At 45.3% G+C, this 21866-nt stretch overlaps 2 protein-coding genes across 2 annotated transcripts in view; one reads left to right on the top strand and one right to left on the bottom strand.

Annotated features, from left to right (window-relative positions):
• Nucleotides 1-3560: 3560 nt before the first annotated feature.
• Nucleotides 3561-9595, bottom strand: LOC112107407 (leucine-rich repeat-containing protein 52). The gene is made up of 3 exons (XM_024201101.2): nt 9548-9595; nt 8694-9333; nt 3561-3823 (listed from the first exon to the last, which is right to left on the bottom strand). The coding sequence occupies exons 1-3, from the start codon at nt 9593-9595 to the stop codon at nt 3561-3563; spliced, it is 951 nt and encodes a 316-aa protein (XP_024056869.2).
• Nucleotides 9596-21328: 11733 nt separating this feature from the next.
• Nucleotides 21329-21866, top strand: part of LOC113407275 (adenylate cyclase type 10-like) — a 74434-nt gene continuing 73896 nt past the window's right edge. Inside the window, exon 1 of the mRNA XM_026655594.1 lies at nt 21329-21473. Coding sequence (XP_026511379.1) covers nt 21329-21473 — 145 coding nt within the window. The remainder of the gene's footprint in view (nt 21474-21866) is intronic.

Genomic DNA, 21866 nt, shown 5'->3' with positions numbered 1-21866 from the left:
CCAGGCTGCCTGTGTACGGCTTCATGAGCCACGGCATTAAGGGGTAGGCTGGGTCCCCAAGGATCACGATAGGCATTTCGACATCCCCAATGGTTATTTTCTGGTCCGGGAAGAAAGTCCCTTCCTCCAGCTTTCGAAACAGACCAGAGTGCCTGAAGACGCGAGCATCATGTACCTTTCCCGGCCATCCCACGTTGATGTTGGTGAAACGTCCCTTGTGATCCACCAGGGCTTGCAGCAGCATTGAAAAGTACCCCTTGCGGTTTATGTACTTGGTGGCTTGGTGCTCCGGTGACAAGATAGGGATATGGGTTCCCTCTATCGCCCCACCACAGTTTGGGAATCCCATTGCAGCAAAGCCATCCACTATGGCCTGCACGTTTCCCAGAGTCACTACCCTTGATATCACCAGGTCTTTGATTGCCCTGGCAACTTGGATCACAGCAGCCCCCACAGTAGATTTGCCCACTCCAAATTGATTCCCGACTGACCGGTAGCTGTCTGGCGTTGCAAGCTTCCACAGGGCTATCGCCACTCGCTTCTCAACTGTGAGGGCTGCTCTCATCCTGGTATTCTGGCGCTTCAGGGCAGGGGAAAGCAAGTCACAAAGTTCCATGAAAGTGCCCTTACGCATGCGAAAGTTTCGCAGCCACTGGGAAGCAGTCCCACCAGTTTGTGCTTGTTTCCCGGTCCCAGAATCGGCGTTCCACGCCATGAACCTGCCCCAGTAACACCATGATTTGCACATTGCTGGGGCCTGTACTTTGTGAGAGGTCTATGTCCATGTCAATTTCCTCATCACTCTCGTCGCCGCGCTGCAATCACCTCATCGGCTGGTCCTGGTTTTGCTTTGGCATGTCCTGGCTCTGCGTATACTCCAGGACAATGCGCGTGGTGTTCATAGTGCTCATAATTGCCGCGGTGATCTGAGCGGGCTCCATGATCCCAGTTCTATGGCGTCTGGTCTGAAAAAAGGCGCGAAACTATTTTCTGACGGAGGGAGGGGCGAGTGACGACATGGCGTACAGGTACAGGGAATTAAAATCAACAATGGTGGCTGTGCATGAGGGAGAAACACAAACAACTGTCACACAGAATGGCCCCCCCAAAGATTGAACTCAAAACCCTGGGTTTAGCGGGCCGTTGATTTCACGGAGGGAGGGGGAAGCAAATGAATACAGAACAAATCTATTTTTTACATCTTAAGCTGGCAGCTGACGGTGCAGCATGACTGATAGCCCTCGGCATCTTCTGGGTGCTTGGCAGAAAATATTGGGCGCTTGGCAGAAAATAGTGTACTACGACTGATAGCCGCCATCATCATTGGGAAGGCAGCAGAATATGACGGGGACATACAGAGTTTCAGCCATCATCTGATGATACCAGTCGTAATACACCATCTACTGCCAAAAGGCAAGGGGCTGCTGCTGTGTAGCAATGCAGCCCCACGTCTGCCAGCCCCATGTCTGCCAACACCCAGATCGCCGATGAAGGCTACCAGTCATACTGCACCGTCTACTGCCAAAAGGCAATTAGCTGTTGCTGTGTAGCAATGCAGTACCACGTCTGCCGGCACCCAGATGACATATGGTGACGGTGAGCTGAGCTGAGCGGGCTCCATGCTTGGCGTGGTATGTTGTCTGCACAGGTAACCCAGGTAAAAAGGCGCGAATCGATTGTCTGCCGTTGCTCTGACGGAGGGGGAGGGGCCTGACGACATGTACCCAGAACCCCCCGCGACACTGTTTTGCATCATTCAGGCATTGGGATCTCAACCCAGAATTCCAATGGGCGGCGGAGACTGCGGGAACTGTGGGATAGCTACCCATAGTGCAACGCTCCGGAAGTCGACGCTAGCCTTGGTACTGTGGACACGGTCCGCCGACTTAATGCACTTAGAGCATTTTATGTGGGGACACACACAATCGGCTGTATACAACCGATTTCTATAAAACCGGCTTCTATAAATTCGACCTAATTTCGTAGTGTAGACATACCCTGAGTCAATTAGGAATCAGTTTAAACTAAACTAAAATAAGCCATTCTCAATGCAAACTCAGGTCTAATTTGTAGTCTCCTAGCAGCATTTTTGTTTCCTAGATTTCTCCCACCTGTTGACTATGTAGGTTTCAGATCAGTATGGGCCAGACTGTAAACCTATTACTCATATTGGTGACCAATTACTCACACAAGTAGTCCCCCTGAAGTCAATGGCAATACTTATTTGAGTAACTGCACACCAGTGTGGATGAGGGATTCACAATCTAGCCCTTTCATTGTAAACTCTTTGAGATGGGGACTGTGTAATTATATACGTGCAACACCTAACACAATGGGGCCCTGATTGGACACCTTAAGTGCTACTGCAATACAAAGAATAATACTCCCCATATGTGTTAGTGTCATTTTCACAAGACTAATCTTTTTATTATAACTATTTATATTTTCTACCTGCATTTTTAATCACTCTTGGTCTCTTTGAGTTAGTTCTGTTTTTACTGTTATTTTCAGCTCCTCCCAAATTAGTCTCTTTCATGAAGCTGTTAAGGAAGTCCAGACCAAACAGATTGCTGCAGTACCCTACTAAACATCTTCCCCAAACTCAATACATTGCCATTTATCATTACCATATATTTATTGTCCTTCAGGCAGTTTGTTATCCAGCAGCTCTTGTCCAAACCAATCTGCATTAATCTTTCAAGTAAGATTCTAGGAGACATGCTATTAGTTTCAGCCAGTAAGAGCTAAGCTGAGCTGCTCTCAGCAGGGAATTGTCTCTTCCTGGCTGCAATATTAAGGGGATGTTAAACATATATATCAGCTAGAGGTCACTCTATGGTGATCTTTCTGAAACACTTGGCTGCTTCATCTCCAGCATCTTTTGGGGAATAACTTGTATATCTTTTACAAATCATACTTAGATTGCATGCTCTCTGGGACAGGGGTCATGGCCAAAATTTTCAAGAATAGGAGCCTAAAGTTGGGTTCCTAAATCCCTATTTTGGCTTCTAAATAAATAACCTGATTTTCAAAAGCATTTAGCTCCCAGCAACTTCCAGTGATCACCATTGCTCGACATTTTTGACATTTTGAACACTTGACATTTTTGAAAATCAGGACACATAGTCCAAGAGCCTAAATATGAATTTATGAGCCTGACTTTAGACCCCTATTTTTGAATGTCTTTGCTCATGGCTTTCTACATATTCAGTAAGGTTCTTAGCTATTTGGGGGCACTCCGTAAATAACAAATACTAATTATCTGGCTGGTTGATAGATGAGCACTTACCATACTTTTGGCAGGCATCAATTAATTTGTCAATGGCCCAAGCCCAGCTGGAGAAAGAAATTTTGGAGAAAAGAAGGAGGAAGTAAGAAATTCCCCCAAAGAGGGTTAAATTACAACAAAAGGATTCCTGCAGCTGTATTTTGGGTCACAAGAATCTCATCTGGAAAGGCAGATAGACGGGGAAAGCCCAGGGGGACCAAGAGAAAGGTACGTCTAGTATCAGTCTCTGGCATCCCAGCATAGTTATTCACCAGGGCTTCAGAGGCTAGTTCTAGGTGGTTGCTTCTTCGTCTTCATCTTCATCTTCATCATTCCCTCCCCTTGTTGTGTGGAATTCGTATAGCACTACACACATTCCAGCCAACCAGGCTGCCACAGTGCCGGCAGAGAATATACAGAAGCCAATCAGACCCAGGAAGGCATAGTCTGTATCATGTAAATGGAGGAGACATGTGTAGTGGAGCTTCGACTCCACCCCAGGCATTGACCAGCCATGTAGAGCTGCTGGGCTGTAGCAGGAGATGTTCTCAGGATCTGTAGAGGAAACACAGAAGAAACTCTCTCTTGTGTATGCCTTGAGCAACAGTAAATAGGAGTCTGGAGGCAACTTAGAAAAATAACTTGTCTTCACGCAAATGTCCCTAGTAATAAAGGATGCTAGGGAGGGTAAAATCAGTATGGTTTTATCTCTGTATCTGAATAACATTCGGGATGAGCCCGAACACCCCCAAACTTGGGGCAACTTCAGTTTTGCATGTGGATCCAAACACAGCTCTGCATAAAACGTTGGTGCTCTGTTTCCTTATCAGGCATCAGTAGCTTTTAAAAGGCCTGGCTGGGGCATTGTTTTGCAGTACAGTTGGGTTCCCTGACTTGCCCATAAGCTGCAGCTGCCCTCGGGTCCCCCTTCACTGGTGGGATGGGTTTGGATGGATGGAACATCCATCTTATCTGTACCATCTCGCCTGTATCTGTGGTAGTGGCTCACATGAGCAGGGAGCTTCTTATTTCCCTCCCAGCTGGAAAGAGAGGTGCTCTGGGTCAAAGGCACTCATCCTGGATATGTTTACCCGCAGCATTAAAGTTTAACTGAAGTTCTCACCCTAGTCCCAGGGAAACATAAAACCTCCTGCCTCTTTCACACACAAAGTGTTGCTGGAAGGTAGCAAAGCCTGACAGGGAAGAGAATGAGAACTGACACATAGGCCTTCTGCCCTTTCTGTCAACTCTATATTCACCCCTCTCTGGCACCCGTGAGTAGCAGCCATGATGCTGATAGGGAAAATCCCTCTTCTCCCCCTCAGTCCTAGCAGAAGTTGCTCCTGTGATGTTATTGACACAAACTGTGACCGTATAGACCATTGTTGCAACCAACATTCTGTAGTGGCACCAAATCTTGTACAAAGGAGGTCAAGTAAGGTGTCTATGAAAAGGTTATCATTTGCTGGTTATGATTATGCTATCTGGATGCATGTATCATTTTTGTATTTAAAGTTATAAGTATTGGCTCTATACTGTCTATATTTCAAACTTGTGCTATGCTTCTGGGTGACACCCCAGATAGCTTGGCATCAGCACCGTCAAGCCTGCTTGATGGCCCATTAAGGACCATCAGTTATACAATTGACCCATTGAGAGAAAGTGGATACACCTTATGACTCAGCAAGGCATGCAGGGACATGCCTATGGAGGGAACTCTAAAGCTTTCAAGCCATGTGCTGGGCAGCTTGTGTTTGAGACAAAGGAAGCACAGGCCACATGGCAAGAGACTATAAAAGGCAGCTGCATCTTCTCCATCTTGTCTTCAATCCTGCTTCTTACCTCTGGAGGAACTTTGCTATACACTGAAGCTCTGAACAAAGGACTGAATGACCCATCCAAGCTGTGGATGTACTTCAGAGACTTGATTTGAGCCTGCAGTTTATTCCATCACTGCTACAAGCCTGAACCAAGAACTTTGCCATTGCTGTATGTAATTAATTACTTTGACCAATTTTAGCTCTCATCTATATTTCTTTCTTTTTATGAATAAACCTTTAGATTTTAGATTCTAAAGGATTGGCAACAGTGTGATTTGTGGGTAAGATCTGACTTGTGGGTAAGATCTGACCTGGGTCTGGGGCTTGGTCCTTTGGGATTGAGAGAAACTTTTTTCTTTTACTGGGGTATTGGTTTTCATAACCATTCATCCCCATAAGGAGTAGTGCTGGTGGTGATACAAGGGAACTGGAGTATCTGAGGGAATTGCTTATATGACTTCTGGTTAGCCAGTGGGGTAAAACCAAAGTCCTCTCTGTTTGGCTAGTTTGGTGTGCCTTAGTAATAAAGGACATCCAGCCTTGGGCTGTGACTGCCCTGCTCTAAGCAATCTGTCCTAAATTGATACTCTCAGTTGTGTCCCGCCAGAGGCCGCTTCATTACAGCTCCTTCTCCTCCCTCTGTCCCGCCATGTGAATGTCTCCAACACGCACATGAAATCTGTGATGTGAATATTAAGACTGACCTCTCTCCTCATGCAAGAAAAACGCACTTATTATTAAACACAAATAACCAAAGCCCCCAGTTTCCCACAGCTGTTGCATGGGGCTTCAAGACTGATGCACCCAGTCATCTGCTGTAACCCTCTTTTGTACTGGTGCCTATAATAATACATATGGTTTCTTACACTCCTGTATAAGGCTCCGATGCACTTTCTCCCATCTACAATGTTATTACTATGATTAGGTCTTTACACAACTCCATAGGCATGTGTAGCACTTACAGGCAAACAAAAGAGCTTCCTGCCCCAAGACAGGTACTTAAATAACCTTAACTCTGCACTGAGTAACATCAGCCTCCAATCTTCCTTTCTTTGTTTTTACTGAGAGTCTTGCCCAGCCAATCCTTAAACAATTACTATTTTCAGAATCCCCTCTCAACATTGTGCTGTGTGTAATTCTTTAAAGACTGGGGCTTGTGAACATTTGGAGTTGGGAGAAGCCAGCATACATTTCAGTGACTCCCAAACACACTCTTACTCTTGGGACCAAAATGACTCTGGGAAAGTGAAATGGAGACTCTTCTACCCTGTGGATAAGCAACAGCTACAATCCAGTTACATAATCTTTTAACTGAGGCAGAAAAAAACCCAGCTGGATTTAGGCATTTCTGGTGATTTAAGAAAAAAATCATCTTTCAGGCCTCAACTCGGGAAATTATCACTATTGAGAACAGCATTTAAGCGTGTGCTTAATTATCACTGGAGTCAAAGGGATTTAAGCAGGTGCTCATGTGCTTTCCTGATCCAGGACTTCATTTTGTAAATTGAGTCAATTTGCTCTGGCATCCTTGAGAATGAGAGAGAACATATGGGAGCCCCACAGTAGCTAATGCACAAGAGATACTTTCCTGAGTACGATCACACTTAATGTCCTATTTTACACTCTGTCAGTCCTCCTCAATGTAGGGCCTGATCCAAAGTCTGCTGCAGTTAATAAAAGGACTCCCACTGAGTTCAGCATGGGCTCTGTATCAGGTCTTTAATACTGAGTGCTGTACAAAAGGTATCTGCATTCAGGGCAAAAACGACTGAGATAAAAGTGCTGTGATAGTTAGTGTGAGTAGAGAAATCGTTTACCCTTGTTCCAGCAGAACAGCTCTTACTCTTAGGGAAAAGGTCATTGCTTGTACTGCTCATGTAACAAAAATATAGGCAGGGTATGAAAGTAGAGTGAAGTCCTGGCCCCGCCCCACTGAAATCAATGACAAAACTGACACTGACTTCAATAGGGCCAGGATTTAACCTGTGGTATCCTGTCCCAGCTAGGGTCCCAGAGGAAAGGGAGCTGACTCAGTTTCATCCTCATGTGTGTTTGTGCACAGAACAAAATTGCCATATAGTTGGCCCAAATGAACGTCTACGTTCAAGAAGAGACACCCAGGAATGGAACAGCAGGACGATTTACAGGTTAGGGTAGGGGTGCATTGGCAGAACCATGGGGAGCCCTGGGTTGGAAAAGCAGGGTACTAGAGGTCAGAATCGAGGTGGGCTGGGAATGGTGTGTGAGGTCCCAGGGCTGGAATAATGGTATCTCTTGCATTTTCATTTGAGGGTTTTTTTAATCTACCATTAAAAACCCTGAAATTTAACACCACTAGCAAAAAACTATACTCCAGAATGGAACTACAGAAACGTCCGGAAGTTCAGAGGAGCAGCTTTCCTCATCAAGAGCTTGCCCAAGAACTGCCTGTGGGTAATACAGCAGGACAGACACATGGCACTTTGAACTGATCACAGACTACAGTGGCACCAGCTGAGGCTAGAGCAGGAATTTTAAAGGTCTAGCAAATCTCCTTGTTTCTTATCACTTAAAGCCAGTTCTTGATTGTTAGTTTAGCATTTTGTGGTTGCACGCACGCACACACACACACACGGTTGTTTGTATGTAGCTGAGGGGAGATATGATTGCTCTCTATAAATACATAGACAGATAAATACCAGAGAGGGAGAGGAGTTATTTAAATTAAGGGCTAATGTGGACACAAGAACAAATGGATATAAACTGGCCATCAACAAGTTTAGGCTTGAAATTAAATGAAGGTTTCTAACCATCAGAGGAGTGAAGTTCTGGAACAGCCTTCCCAGGGGAGCAGTAGGGTCAAAAAACCTAACTGGCTTCAAGACTGAGCTTGGTAAGTTTATGGAGGGGATGGTATGATGACACTGCCTACAATGGCGTGTGGCCCATCTGTGACTGCTAGTAGCAAATATCTCCACTGGCCAGAGATGGGACACTAGATGGGGAGGGCTCTGAGTTACTACAGATAATTCTTTCCCAGCTGTCTGGTTGGTGGCTCTTGCCCACATGCTCAGGGTCTAAGTGATCGCCATATTTGGGGTCAGGAAGGAATTTCCCCCCAGGTCAGATCAGCAGAGATCCTGTTTTTTTTTTTTTGCCTTCCTCTGCAGCATGGGGCACAAGTCACTTGTTGGTTTAAATTAGTGAAAATAGTGCATTCTCTGTAACTTTAAGTCTTTCAATCATGATTTGAGGACTTCAGTAACTCAGCCAGAGGGTAGGGGTCTATTACAGGAATGGGTGGGCAAGGTTCTGTGGCCTGCGATGTGTAGGACATCAGACTAGATAATCATGATTGTCCCTTCTGGTCTTAAAGTCTAGGCATGCATGGGTGCCCTTGTATGTGTTTGATGGTGTGTATATTGTTATGGTCAGAGGGCCAATCCATGGCTAAGGTAAATTGGCACAGTTCAGGTGACTTCAATGGACCTGTGCTACTTTACACCAACTGAGAATCTGGCCCATAATGTGAAGAATAACAGTGACATTCTGATACAGAAAGCAGAACCATCTGCTTAGTTCCAGCCAAATCTTGGGGTGTCTGGGCTGGCCCACAAAGTCCTCACCTGGGAAGCGAACGCCACTTTCTTTCATCCAGAGGGTGAAGTCCAAGAAGGAGCAGTTACAGTTCCAGAGGTTTTCACTTAGACCCAGGGACTTCAGATTGGGCAGATCCTTGACAATACTAATATCCAGGAACGTCAAGCCAGTCCGGCTCACATCCAGGTGCCTCAGCCAGGTGTTGTTGGCAAAGGAATCCTTCTCAATCTCCACCAGATTTGGGTTGTCCGAGATCTTCAGCACCACCAGGCTACTGAGCTGGGAGAAAGTGGTGAAAGTGACCCGGGTGAGGTTGTTGAAGCTGAGGTCTAGGTAGATGAGCTTGTTGAGACTGATGAAGGCGAAATCCAGGTCTTCACTAATGGCATTCTCCCTGCAGTCCAGATAGACCAAGTCACTTAGGAAGTTCAGCTCCACCGATGGCAGGTAGGAGATGTTGTTGGTAGCCAGAATCAGCTGCCTTGTGTCCAGTGGAATGGTCGTGGGGAAATCTTGCAGCTGCTGCCCTGTGCAGTTCACTTCCAGATATTGACAGGTACACTTTACTGGACAGTTCAGGCTCTTTGCCATCACTCCCATTCCAAAAAGAAGCACCAGCCACAGGGATTTGTGGCCATTCGGAGGGGACATGACACGGTACCTTATCTACTGTAGCTCCTCCACACTGCTTCAGCCCTTCAGAGAATGCTGGGGCAGAGGCCCTGCAGAGCTACAAAGCACCAGCCCTGTTCAAGCAGTTTTCTCATTCCAGTGAGACCGAAAAGGAGTTGAGCTGTGAGGCTGTTTGGAAGCGCTCTGTATCCTTCGCTCATGCAGCTCCCTGGCAGATTGCCTACTTGGCTGCTTAGCGAGAGCTCACCCTCTTTGTGCTTGAAAGTAAAGAAGAGCTGCTTGCAAATGGGAACATCTTCGAGTCACACCGGTTGCCAGTTGACACCTTTGTGACGTCAGTAGCTTGCAAAAGCAGCCTGGCTTCAGAGACAGAATTCTAACCTGGCCAGCAGGGCAGATCTGTGTGTGAGTGTGCGTGTGTGTGCAGGAGCGGTGCCAGGGTTTTTGCCGCCCTAGGCAGCAGCGCTGCTCCTCTGAGCATTCGGCGGCGGGGGTCCTTCCCCTCCGTGTCCTTGGGGCACTTCGGCGGCGGGTCGCGGAGCGAGTGAAGGACCCGCTGCCGAATTTCCACCGAAGACCCGGAGTGGAAGGACCCCCCGCCTCCGAATTTCCGCCGAGGGTGGCAAAATGCCGCCCCACAAATCCTGCCGCCCTAGGCGACTGCCTAGGGTCGCCTAGTGGAAGCGCCGGCCCTGTGTGTGTGTATACAAATGTGCCTGTCTCTGTCTCAGGCATGCACAAAGCTCTGTATGTGTGGCTGTACTGAAAGAGTGTAGTGCTTGATGCAAGGAGGTCCATGTGAGTGCAGTGCCTACGTATACAAGTGTGTATTTATGTAATGGTGGTATAGTGTGTAGTGGTTAGGGGTGTTCATTTGCTCTAGTAGATAGATAGGTCTGCTTGATAGAACAAATAGGCTTGTATCTATATCTACAATGTGCGTGTTTGTGTGTGTGTGTGTCTTGGTTTTGTTTCCTTTCTTTGGATACATAGATCACACAAAAGAGACTTTCACATGCACTTATACTCAGGGTAAAATTTTTAAACTGCTTAGACCTTCTAGCCTCATTTGTGTTATAGAACCTTCACTGGATGATCCTCTGCACACCAGCCTTTTTATTGAGAAGATCTATGTTGTCTTTTGGCCTGTAAGCTCTTTGAGGCAGGAACTGTCACTTATTATGTGTTTGCACAGTGCCAACTGATGTGGGGACCAACCTGGTTGTGGCCTTTAGGAGCTACTGCAATATATATGTTAAATTACACACACAAAAAGTAAATTAAAACCATTATTAAGGTTACAAAGTCAAGACCTCAAAAATTAGAAAATACACCGCTAGTTAGTTGTAACACTGTGTTGATTCAGAAGGAAGTGACCTAACCCACTCAGCAGGAAGTTACTATAGAAGAACAGACTCTTGAGACTTCTGTTTAAAAAAAAAAAAAATTGGGTGGAAAGTGTAACATATTTTCTCTGTTATAGAAATTTCTTTATCTTGGGGAAGTTTCCTAAAGCATGCTAAATATAACGCGACCCGATATAACACGAATTCGGATATAACGCGGTAAAGCAGCGCTCCGGGGGTGTGGGGCTGCGCACTCCGGTGGATCAAAGCAAGTTCAATATAATGCGGTATCACCTATAACGCGGTAAGATTTTTTGGCTCCTGAGGACAGTGTTATATCGAGTTAGAGGTGTACCAGAATTATTATTATTATTTATTATTCCTTGCTTTTACAGAAATGTAGGGCTGGAAGGGACCTCAAGAGGTCATCTAGTCTGTCCTCCCACGCTGAGGCAGGATTAAGTATAACTAGCCCATCCTGGACAGGTGTTGTCTCACCTGTTCTCAGAAACCTCCAATGATGGGGATTCCATAACCTCCCTTGGTAATCTGTTCCAGTGCTTAACAATCATAGACTCATAGACTCATAGACTTTAAGGTCAGAAGGGACCATTATGGTCATCTAGTCTGACCTCCCGCATGATGCAGGCCACAAAAGCTGACCCATCCACTTTCCCTTAACTGAAGTTAGTCTGACTGCTCTATAATCTCTGGGTCTTCCTTTTCTTGTTAAAGATAGGTACTATGTTTGACTTCCTCCAGTCCCCTGAGACATCTCCGCCCTCTGTGAGGGTCTTAAAGAGAATTGCAAATGGTTCAGAGTTTGCTTCAGCTAGTTCCTTATGTAGGGTGAATTTCATCAGGCCCTGCCAACTTGAATACATCTAACTTACCTAAATATTCTTTAACCTGTTATTTCCCTATTCTGATCTGCATTACTTCCCCCTTGTTGTCAATAGCAATTGTGGGAAGCATCTGGTAATAAACCTTTTTAGTAAATGTGGAAAGCAGAAAAGGCATTAAATAATTCAGCTGTCTCTGTGTCATCCATTATTTGCTCTCTTTCCCCATTAAGTAATGGGTCTACACTGTCCTTTGTCTTTCTCTTACTTCTAATGTATTTATAGAACTTCTTATTGCCTTTTATGTCCTTTATTAGTTGTAACTCATTTGTGCTTTAGCCATTCTGATTTTCTCCCTACATGCTTGCCCTATTCTTTTGAAATCATCAATAGCAATTTGTGCTTGTTTCCACTTTTTGTACAATTCCTTTTTGATTTTCAGGTCATTAAAGAGCTTCTGATGCAGCCATATTGGTCTCTTCCTATTCTTCCCATCTTTTTTCTGCATCAGGATTGTTAGCTGTTGTATCTTTAATATTATCTCTTTTCAAAACTGGCACCTCTTCTGAACTCCTTTTCCCCCTTAGATACTCTTCCCAGGGGACCACACCTACCAATTCTCTGAGTTCATTGAAGTCTGCTTTTTTGAATTCCATTGTCTTTATTCTGCTGCTCTCATTCCTTCGAATCATGAAACACTCTCATTTCATGATCACTTCTATGAGCTTTTCATCAGTAGCTCTCAAAGTGCCATTATAAAGGAGGTAATACTGGAAAATACACACAGGGTTGTTTACTTCTGGGCATTTGCATCACTGATTCTCAGAGTAATTTCTTTTTCCTTTTCTTTTTTTTTCATTTTGTAAGAGTCAAAATGAAAAGCAACCTGAGGGCGATACTATAGGACCTGATTCTGCTCCCATTGATTTCAATGGCGCAATATTGAATCCTTAATGATTTTTTTTAGAAATGGCCTTCCATACATTAATAAACTACTTTACTTGATTTGTTAATATTTGGATACACTAAGGTGGTTGTTTTACATTGATGGTTTATACACACACACACACAGAGTAATATGATTGATTGATGATTGGTGATCCCTCGATTTCGAGGATGAACTCTACCACGGATTTACATATGGGTCCTGAGATGACTCAGGAGTCCGATCCTGGAACCACAAATCCGCCCGCAGTAGGTACAGACATTTTGTGGTAGGCCAACTGCATGCTGGGAAAAAAGTTATTTATTTTTCTGTCCTCTTCTCTCTCTTTTCAGCTTTGAGGGCAAGGCGCTTCTCCTCAAAGCGGGCCACTGTCTGATGGAGGATATGGCCACATTAGGGTCGGTTGGTGGCTTGCTCTTCCCAGCTTGTGATGGGCCTAGCAGTCAGTCCCATTGCATGGCCCTTTAAGATTTTGGGAGCTCTTATGGAAGCAAGAATCTAGGAAATAAGATATATTGACCAAGAGGAAGTGGTCTCAGGAACACGTAGTGGTTTTTGGGGGGAACCGTGACTGTTTCTTTAAAGGGGCCAGGACTGGGAGTCTTGCAGAGTGGCTGAAGCAAGGCTCCCCTCTTTCCTAGCCAATTGGGATGAATTTTGGGAAGGGGACCAGCATATATGCTGCCTTTCCCTTCATACCAAGAAAGACACCAGATTGTGGGGAGGCCTCTATGCTGAACTTTCTTAGCCTGAGGGTGAAAGGGCTAATTGGGAGGAAAAGGGCCAGCTGGAGGAGACCCTACAGCTGGCCTACAGTACCACCCAGCGCCCAGGAGGAGGGCTGGGGCCTCCTGAACAGTGGGAGGAAATCTACCAGGACTCTTACATGGCCCCAGAATGGGTGTGAACTCGACACACTAAAGAAGTGGTTTGTGCTCTATAAAGGGAGTATTAATAAATCAGAACCATGAAGTGGGGTATTTTGTTTGAAGTAATCTGGGCTGGATGACTGATGGGAAGAATCTGAGTGGGTGCTAAGGGCAGTGCACCTGCAAGCCTTTGAGGGGCTACAAGAGGTGCTCTCGCACAGCCAATGGTGTGTGATGTGTGTGGTGCGTGTGGGCAGACTCAGTAGATGGAGTTATGTGGGCAATGGGGGTGGCTTACCCACAGCTGTTGCCATGATTCTTGTTTGCTTTCATTGAGGAGCCAGCAGAAGTGGCAGGAGCTGCTCTCCTGTCAATCTGTGGCAAGAAACAAAGAGCGAGGCAGGCAGCAGGGAGAGGGTAGCGCGGGAGCAGGGATGGGGTGGGGGAAACAGGGATTCTACAGCCTCTGTGTGTACACCCCAGACTCACCTGGGGGGGGGCTTTGGGGTACAGGTGTGGAAGAATGCAGTGGTGCCAACCTCAGTGATTTAGGGTACTTTTGACATGTGATTGGCAAAAACTTGAGCTTTGAGGTTGGCAGCCCTGCTAGGAGGCTCTGTGTGAAAGCGTGCAAGCAGAGTCTTTGTGGAAAGAACCAGCTCAAAGCAAGGAGGGTTGAGTGGTGTGTCTCTGCCTTAGGAAGCAGCCTGCTTTGTCTCTCCCTGTTTTCGGGTTCTTATGTGTTATTGTGCTGAATTTTAAAAAATAAAGTCATGTTACATTGCAGCCTTCCAGAAAGAATATTTAGGTTTTTATCTAACTTCTATATGTATGCTGGGAACATAATAGCCTCCCCCTTACACTTGTTTATAAAGAAAAATAATTCCCAATGTTCAGAAATAAGATACGAATGGGATCATGTTGTGTAGGTGACGATGAGATAACCATGACTTCTTTCAGCAAAAGGGAGCAGAACTGAAAAGGTAACTGTGATGGGGTGTTCATCCCACACTGGCATAGAAGGGGTTAATGTAGGCCTCAGGGGCCTGCCATACCCTATCCCAGAAAGGAGCAGGGGAGGTGAGTCCTCCACGCAGCCTACGAAGGCTTCACAAGAAGCAGTCAATTGGAGGGAGTCTGCACAGAGCAGCCAATCAGGGCCTAGCGGGCTTTTACAATAGGCGCTGTAGGGGCAGAGTCAGTCTGAGTTGCTGTGGGGAGCTCAAGGAGGGAGGATTGTGTTCCTAACAGGCTGCAGCAAAGGTAGCATTGCAGACAGAGCAGTTGCTGGCAGGGATGGGGGATCAAGAGGGAGCTCCTGGCTGGCTGTTGGGAGCGAAGAAGGACCGAGGTTGTGGGGAAGTGGCCCAGGGAATTGAAGCAGCATTGAAGGAAGTTGAGATGCAGCAGGAGTCTGTTATCCACAGGCTTCCTGGGTCAGGACACAGGGTAGTGGGCAGGCCTGGGTCTCTGCCATTTGCCACTGGGGAATTGGCTTGAAAGGGGAAATACAGATGTTGATTTGGCTGGAAGGCCGAGTCATGAAGAGGACATTACGGTACTTGCAGGTAGGTCTGCAGGCGGAGAAGATGACAAGAGAGGCACCACCTGAAGAGGGTACACCGGCTGGCAGAGCTATTCTCCATGAAGGCCAGTAGGAGGTGCCTCTGTGGTGAGTAGACCCCATCACAGTAACTCTGAACTTTCAAACAAAACTTCTAAGGGAGTAAGGTCAAAGACCTAATGTTGGAGACTTCCAGGTTTTCCTGCCAGAAATTTGCAGTTTCTTTGAAATTATACAACATAAAGACCCCAGTGGAGAACTAAGAGGGACAGATGGATGCCACTTAGCCATTGACACAGCGGCGTATTATCGCCTAGGCTGACAAAGCCTAGGCCTAGGGCGGCAAATTTGCAGGGGCGGCAAATTTATAATAGCAGCATTTTTGTAAATCGCAGCATAAGTGACGCCGCGATTCTACCAATCACAGCGCATATTGAGACCGCCAATGACGGCACGACGTCATTTAGTAATCATACTCGCGAGAATCCTAAACGTTAATAATATGACCAGAAGGAAGAAATTAAGTGGTTCTCAGTTTTGGATCCATGTGCGGTCCCACGCTATAAGCGAAATTGCACTCAAGCGAGGGTCCGCTGTACTTGTAATTTTATTTATAATAAAACTTGTAAATGTTCAATTATTTTAATGATATTTAGATTCATTTTAGTTCAAACGAATTTATAAAAAAAATAAAACAAGTTCATATGGGGCAGCAAAATCATTAATCCGCCACTGCATTGACAGAAACAGGAAAAAAGATATCAATGACCCACACACCTACTCTTCCGTTCTATTGGAGGACAGCAGGATTCTAGTTGTGGCTGTAATGTACTTAGGGGCAGTTTGTCAATAATTTCAGATGAGAGAACACATGCAGTGTGTCAAAGCTCTGACTAGCTTACTAGGTGAGATTGACCATTTATTTCCCGCAAAGGGCACCTTCTCTTGATGATTGTGATGGAAGAAGTAATGCTAAAGACTGTACTGTAAAGATTCCAGTTAGACACATAACAAATGTAAAAGTTTTTGCATTTTAAAGAAAGAATGCTGTTGCATGTTTATGTAAGCTCTCTCTCTGTTGCTAAGCATATTGGGTTGCTATTATTTTTAATACATTGCACTCTTAAGCTTTTACATCTGACATTGGAAACATGGAGGGGAAAATTGCTACTTAAATATGAGAGGTGAATTCTCACATGTCACTATTGTCTTAATGGTAAATCAAGACAGACATGTAACATTCCAGTACCCCATGACTGTATATTGCTAATTGTTATGCACCTGATACTGTATTTCTCCTACTTCCCCTTGCAGCTGCCCTCTAGTCCTCCTTCATTGGTGGGATGGGTTTGGATGCATGGAACATCCATCTTATCTGAGCCATCTCCTCTGTATCTGTGGCAGTGGCTCACATGAACAGGTGGCTTCTTATTTCCCTCCCAGCTAGAAGAGAGGTGCTCTTGGACCAAGGCAATTGGCCTGGTTATGTTCACGCACAGCATTAAAGTTTAACTGCACTTCTCACACTAGTCCCACTGGGGAAACACAAAACCTCCTGTTTATTTCACACACAAAGTGTTGCTAGAAGGCAGCAAAGCCCAACAGAGAAGAGAATGAGAGCTGCCTTAGTCGACATGTAGGGCTTCTGCCTTTTCTTTCAACTCTTCATTCACCCCTGTCTGGCAGCAGGCATGATGCTGTTGGGAAAATCCCTCCCTGTTCTAGCAAGGGCTGCTCCTTCTCCTCCCGTCCCCCACCAGAATGTCTCAGACACACACATGAAATCTATCATTTGAATATGGGGATTAACCGCTCTCCCCATCCAAGAAATATATGTCTATTATTAAACACAAATAACCAAAGCCCCCAGTTTTGCACTGCTTTTGCATTGGGATTTTAGACTGATGCAGCCAGTCATCTGTTGCAATCCTCTTTTGTATTGGTGCCTGTAATAGTATACATGGTTTCTTACACTCCTGTAAAAGGCTCAGTGCATTGTCTCTCATCAACAATGTTATTGCTATGAATATGAGTTCTTTACACATTCCATAGGTGTGTATAGCATTTACAGACCAATGACAAAGAAAGCTTCCTACCCACAGGGGCTTACAGAATGCATAGTTGAGTTATCAACGCAACTCTGAATTGTAGTAACACCAGCCTCCAAGCTCCTTTTTTTTGTTCTTTTCTTACTGAGGGTCTGATTCCGCAAACCCTTACTCAAACAATTACTGGTGTGAAGAAGCACCTCTTAGCATTGTATTATGTGTTATTTAGGATCAAGGCCTTCTTCTGTAGGACATTGGCTGTGTGCATTTTACATTTTTAAGAGCCCATATACAGTGCTTAGGAGTGTTTCCTTGCATTTATATAATATGTACAGTGGAAGTTTGTGTGAGTGTGTATATTTTGTTTCCCTTCCTTGAATACGTCGACCATACAAAGGAGGCTTTCACATGCATTTTCAGTCAGAGAAAATTAAGTGACTTAGAAGCCTTAGTCCAGTCCTATCTTGAAACCACCTAATTCACTTAAGTGCCTTATTGAAAGTTAATGGGACCTAGGTACTTTTGAAAATATTACCCTCTTTGCCTTAAGTCTGACCTCTTAATTCTGGCTTTCATAAATTTTGAGTGCTTGACTTTGCAACCTTAATCATGTTCTTTTTAACCTAGTTTGTGTGTGTAGTCTATGTTGATAATCATTAGATAGTTTGGGAGGGGCAGCGGGGAAAGGAGCAGAATGCTGGCAGCTCCTTTGGTGGCTGTATCGCCCCCAGCCCTGTCCTCCAGCTGGGCTGCCATACAGATGGAGGAGACGCAGCTCTGTGGAAGGGCAGGGGGAAGGGCTGGGGGCGGTACAGCCGTGCCAGAGGAGCTGCTGGCATGGAGCCACCGGCTCCTCCTGTGTCTTTCTGTTACGCTGTACCGGCTATAAATATCTTGCTGGTATGGTGTACCATACGTACCGCTGTACTTGCACTGCCCAGAGATCTGTTAAGTGTCTAGGAACTGTCACTGGAGCGGTGGTTGCCATGTGGGAATTCTCTGGGGGGTTAGCATGTGACTGGGTGGGATCGACATGAAATAGCAGGTGAAGGTCATTGCTATGTGTGTGTGGTTTGTTGGGGGACCCTTCTGAGCAAGATCTCTTGGGTAGCAGGTGTGTGAGAGGCACTTTCCGGTCAGAGTGGTCACAGCCTGAGTATTCTCTGAAAGGGTGGACAACAAATGAGGTATCTCTAGAGCAGCAGGTCTTTATGTACAGGGGTAGCCCCTGGTGATGGTCTTTATGAGAAGTTCTCTAGGGGGAATAGTACATCTTCATGGGTCACAATGGGAAAGGCAACAGGACACTGTGTGGAGGGTTTTTACAGAGGTTAGTCAGCCCTCTGACTCCCATTCGTTTCCTTGTCTCTATTGGAAGGGGACAGGGAACAATAGGGCAGCAAATGGGTAGCTTCTCTGCAGGGGCTGCAGTCTGGGGAAATTGGGAGAGAGCACTTAGAGAGGTATCATCTGAGAGAACTGGAGGAAATATAAGGACTACTATAAGGATAGGAGGGATCATTGTGACAATCTAATCTGACCTCCTGTATTACACAGGCCAGAGAACTCCCCTGAATTAATTCCTGTTTGGACTAAAACATAGCTCTTAGAAACCCACAAATCTTGATTTTAAAATTGCCGGTGATGAAGAATCCACCACAACCCTTGGTAAGCTGTTCCAGTGATTAATTACCCTCACTGTTCAAAATTTGCACCTTTTTTCCAGTCTAAATTTGACTAGGTTGAGCTTCTGGCCCTTGGATCTTGTTACACCTCTCTCTGTTAGACTGACGAGCCCATTATCAAATTTCTGTTCTCCACGTATGTACTTAGAGATTGTGATCAAGTCTCCCCTTAACAAAGAGAAAGCTAAACTAAACTGATTGAGCTCCTTGTGCCTCTCACTGGAAGGCATGTTTTCCAATCCATAAATCATAGAATATCAGGATTGGAAGGTGCCTCAGGAGGTCATCTAGTTTAACCCCCTGCTCAAAGCAGGCCCAATCCCCAACTAAATCCCTAAATGGCCCCCTCAAGGATTGAATTCCCAACCCTCAGTTGAGCAGGTCAATGCTCAAACCACTGAGCTATCCCTTTCCGATCTCATGACTCTTCTCTGAACAATGTATCCTCTCCAATTTCTCAACATCCTTCTTGACTTGTGGACACTAGAACTGGCGGTAACACCAGTGCCAAATACAGAGGTAATATAGCCTCCTTATTTCTACTCAACTATTGAGTTGGGAAGCATAGCAAGCCCAGAGTTTGAAAGGAAAGACCATCAGAGTCTCATGGCATTAACCATCTGTGGCGACATGTCCTCCTGCTATACCCCCTCATGGCATGGCACTGTGTGGCCATGGCTCTGCCTCTGTTTCCCTCCTGGTCCTCCACTGCTCCACCCAGTCTCAAACATCTTCTGGACTGAAGGGATTTAGCTCTTCAGCTAGGTCATGTAACAGTTCCACCTTATCGGGGTGCCCAAAGTCCAAAATAAACACAAAGCAGCATAAACCCTTCCCTTCCCCTAGGCAGGCCTTGGTAGGTAGCTATCTTCCCCAGTTTCTGGCCCCAACCAATCTCTCACACCGTGAAAGCCTCAGACTTGCTCTCTTTTCCAGCCAGGAAACAACTGAGTTGGGTTCTCCCTCCTCCCTTGAAGCTTGACACTTGGTTGAGGTGTTACAGGATGGGATGGACTGGGCCTTGTTGTATGGATATTGATCTCAAAAGCCCAAAGAGTTAAAGGTGTTTATAAACTCTTTCACTGTCCAACTTCAAACAGGGATAGATAGGCTTGGGGTTATTTTAAACAGAGGGCTTGATTTTACTCAGTAACTTGGCAAACACTCAAAAGTATTATTTAAATTAAAAGTTTATTGATTAAAAACAAGAAAGAACAAGAAATCAAAACAGGCATTTATAGTCAAACTGTGGTTGAATGATTATGCAAAACAAACTTAGGCAAAACCTTGAAAGCCCTTCTCCTTTTGGAGACAAAATAGCAGACTCATATTTTCAGAACAACTGTTCTTTGATGAAAAGGAAAGGGTTAATTTTACTCTCAGTTTTGATGTGTAGAGTGCATTTACTTATCCTGTTCTTAACTAACAGACACAAGGTAGAGAACAGAGAGGATAGAAAAGATGGGTGAAATATGGCTTTTGTTGATGGTTTTGAAACACTGGACTGCTGGTTAGTTATGAGTGGGTGCTTTTGGTTGGCAAGTCAACCATGACACCTGCTGCTTGGATCCTGGTTTACGATTTGGTCAGGGACCTCATCTGATTGGATCTTTTCTTCTTAGACAATCAGGCTTGGATGAATACACCATAGTTGACTTCAGAATTTGATAAATAGTCAAGAGACTGAGAGATAGAAAGGGGGGGGGGGCTACAAAATAACACAACAGGGGAAGGGAAAACAGTACAAGCTCTTACACATGCCTCTGCAGTACTGGCAATCGGATATCCCCACTGATGGGCTGAGGATTGGATGTCATGATCGTGTGATGACTTTCAGCACTCACAGGTGAAAACAAAGTACCTCGAACAAGATTAAGGCCAGCCGGCCTTCCTCTCAGGAAGAAAGTCCTTTCGATGAGTCAAGGTGAGCTGGGATGAGTTGCAGTGCTGGCAGATCGGGGGATGAGCTGGTATGCAAGGTGGTGAGATGAGAGATGAGAGGGAGAGCTGAACTGAATTGATCTGAACGGAACTGATCGTGTCTTTTTTTTCACGGTTTCTTTTTAAGGAACCCAAAAAGAGGAAAAGTGAGAGTCATAGTTCATCCCTCTCACCAGTTAGGCCTCATATCCATCACACCAGTTTTGGACAATTAACTTCTGGTTCCACATCTTGTGTTTTTACCAATCATAATTTCAACAGTTCTTGGATTATGTCAACATGATCTTTTTGGTTTAAACTCATCCAACTTCTTTGTCTGGTTCTTTTGGACTTGTTACAACATCCAGGGTCGTAAACAACTTGACCTATTTTTCATGGTTATTGTAACATCTTAAGAACTTTTACATACTTTTTACATTTGAGTTTACAAGAGGAGAGCCTCTTGTAGATCCAAGAGTCACAACAGCCCAGACTCGTGTGGGGTTTCTATACCCCATCACACCATTTCTGTGTAAATGGGTTTAAAATACATTAATGAAGGAAGCTTGTCTCACCTAGCAACTGTAGCTACGTAGACTGTGATATACACAGAATGTTACTGGCTGAGACCCTTCCGTCAGTGAATTGTGACCTGTCCTTGATGGGGCTGCTGTCTGATCATCACAAGAGTGATCACGGTTATGGCAGGCTAGTGGGAGTCACCTCCTTCCCTGAATGGGAGGATCATATATTGAATTATCCATCAGTGTTGCAGGACCCTGGGCAGCAGATTGCATTCATTGCCAAAATGGAGCAAAGAAAGCCAAGTGACAGCACTACAATTGGGAAAGTAGCAGCTCATGTCCCCGATCTCATCGTATATGGTGATTTCTCCCAGGAGGTGCCTTTCATTGAGAATTTTGATGGAGTATTGCTTTTTGCAGACATTTCAGGTGGGTAGAGAGATTATTAAGGGTGGGATTTTCAGAAGGGCCCAAGGAAGTTAGGTGCCCAACTTCCATTTAAAATCAATGGGATTTGTGTGCCTAAAGGCTTGTCTACATGGCAAATTACTGTGTAGCAAGCCAGGGTGCGAATCAATAGGTTGCCAGCTTGCCATGCACTAACTCGGTGTGTGGACAATGCTACACCAGAGTGAAAAGTTCCAGAGTGTGGCTTGATGTACTGTGCTCTCAACCAGCAGCATGCTAAGCTATATCCACGACTTAGCAGTGTCCATACGATGAGTGACTGGGTGGCAAGCTGGTATGCTGTAGAGTCACACCTTGGCTTATTGTGCAGTAACTCACCGTGTAGACAAGTCCTAACTCCCTTATTAGGCCTTT

The sequence above is a fragment of the Terrapene carolina genome, unplaced genomic scaffold (genome assembly GCF_002925995.2).
Source record: "Terrapene carolina triunguis isolate 2854851 unplaced genomic scaffold, T_m_triunguis-2.0 Scaffold210, whole genome shotgun sequence".
In the NCBI taxonomy this organism is placed as follows: Eukaryota; Metazoa; Chordata; order Testudines; family Emydidae; genus Terrapene; species Terrapene triunguis.
This window is presented reverse-complemented; position numbering and strand designations above follow the sequence as displayed.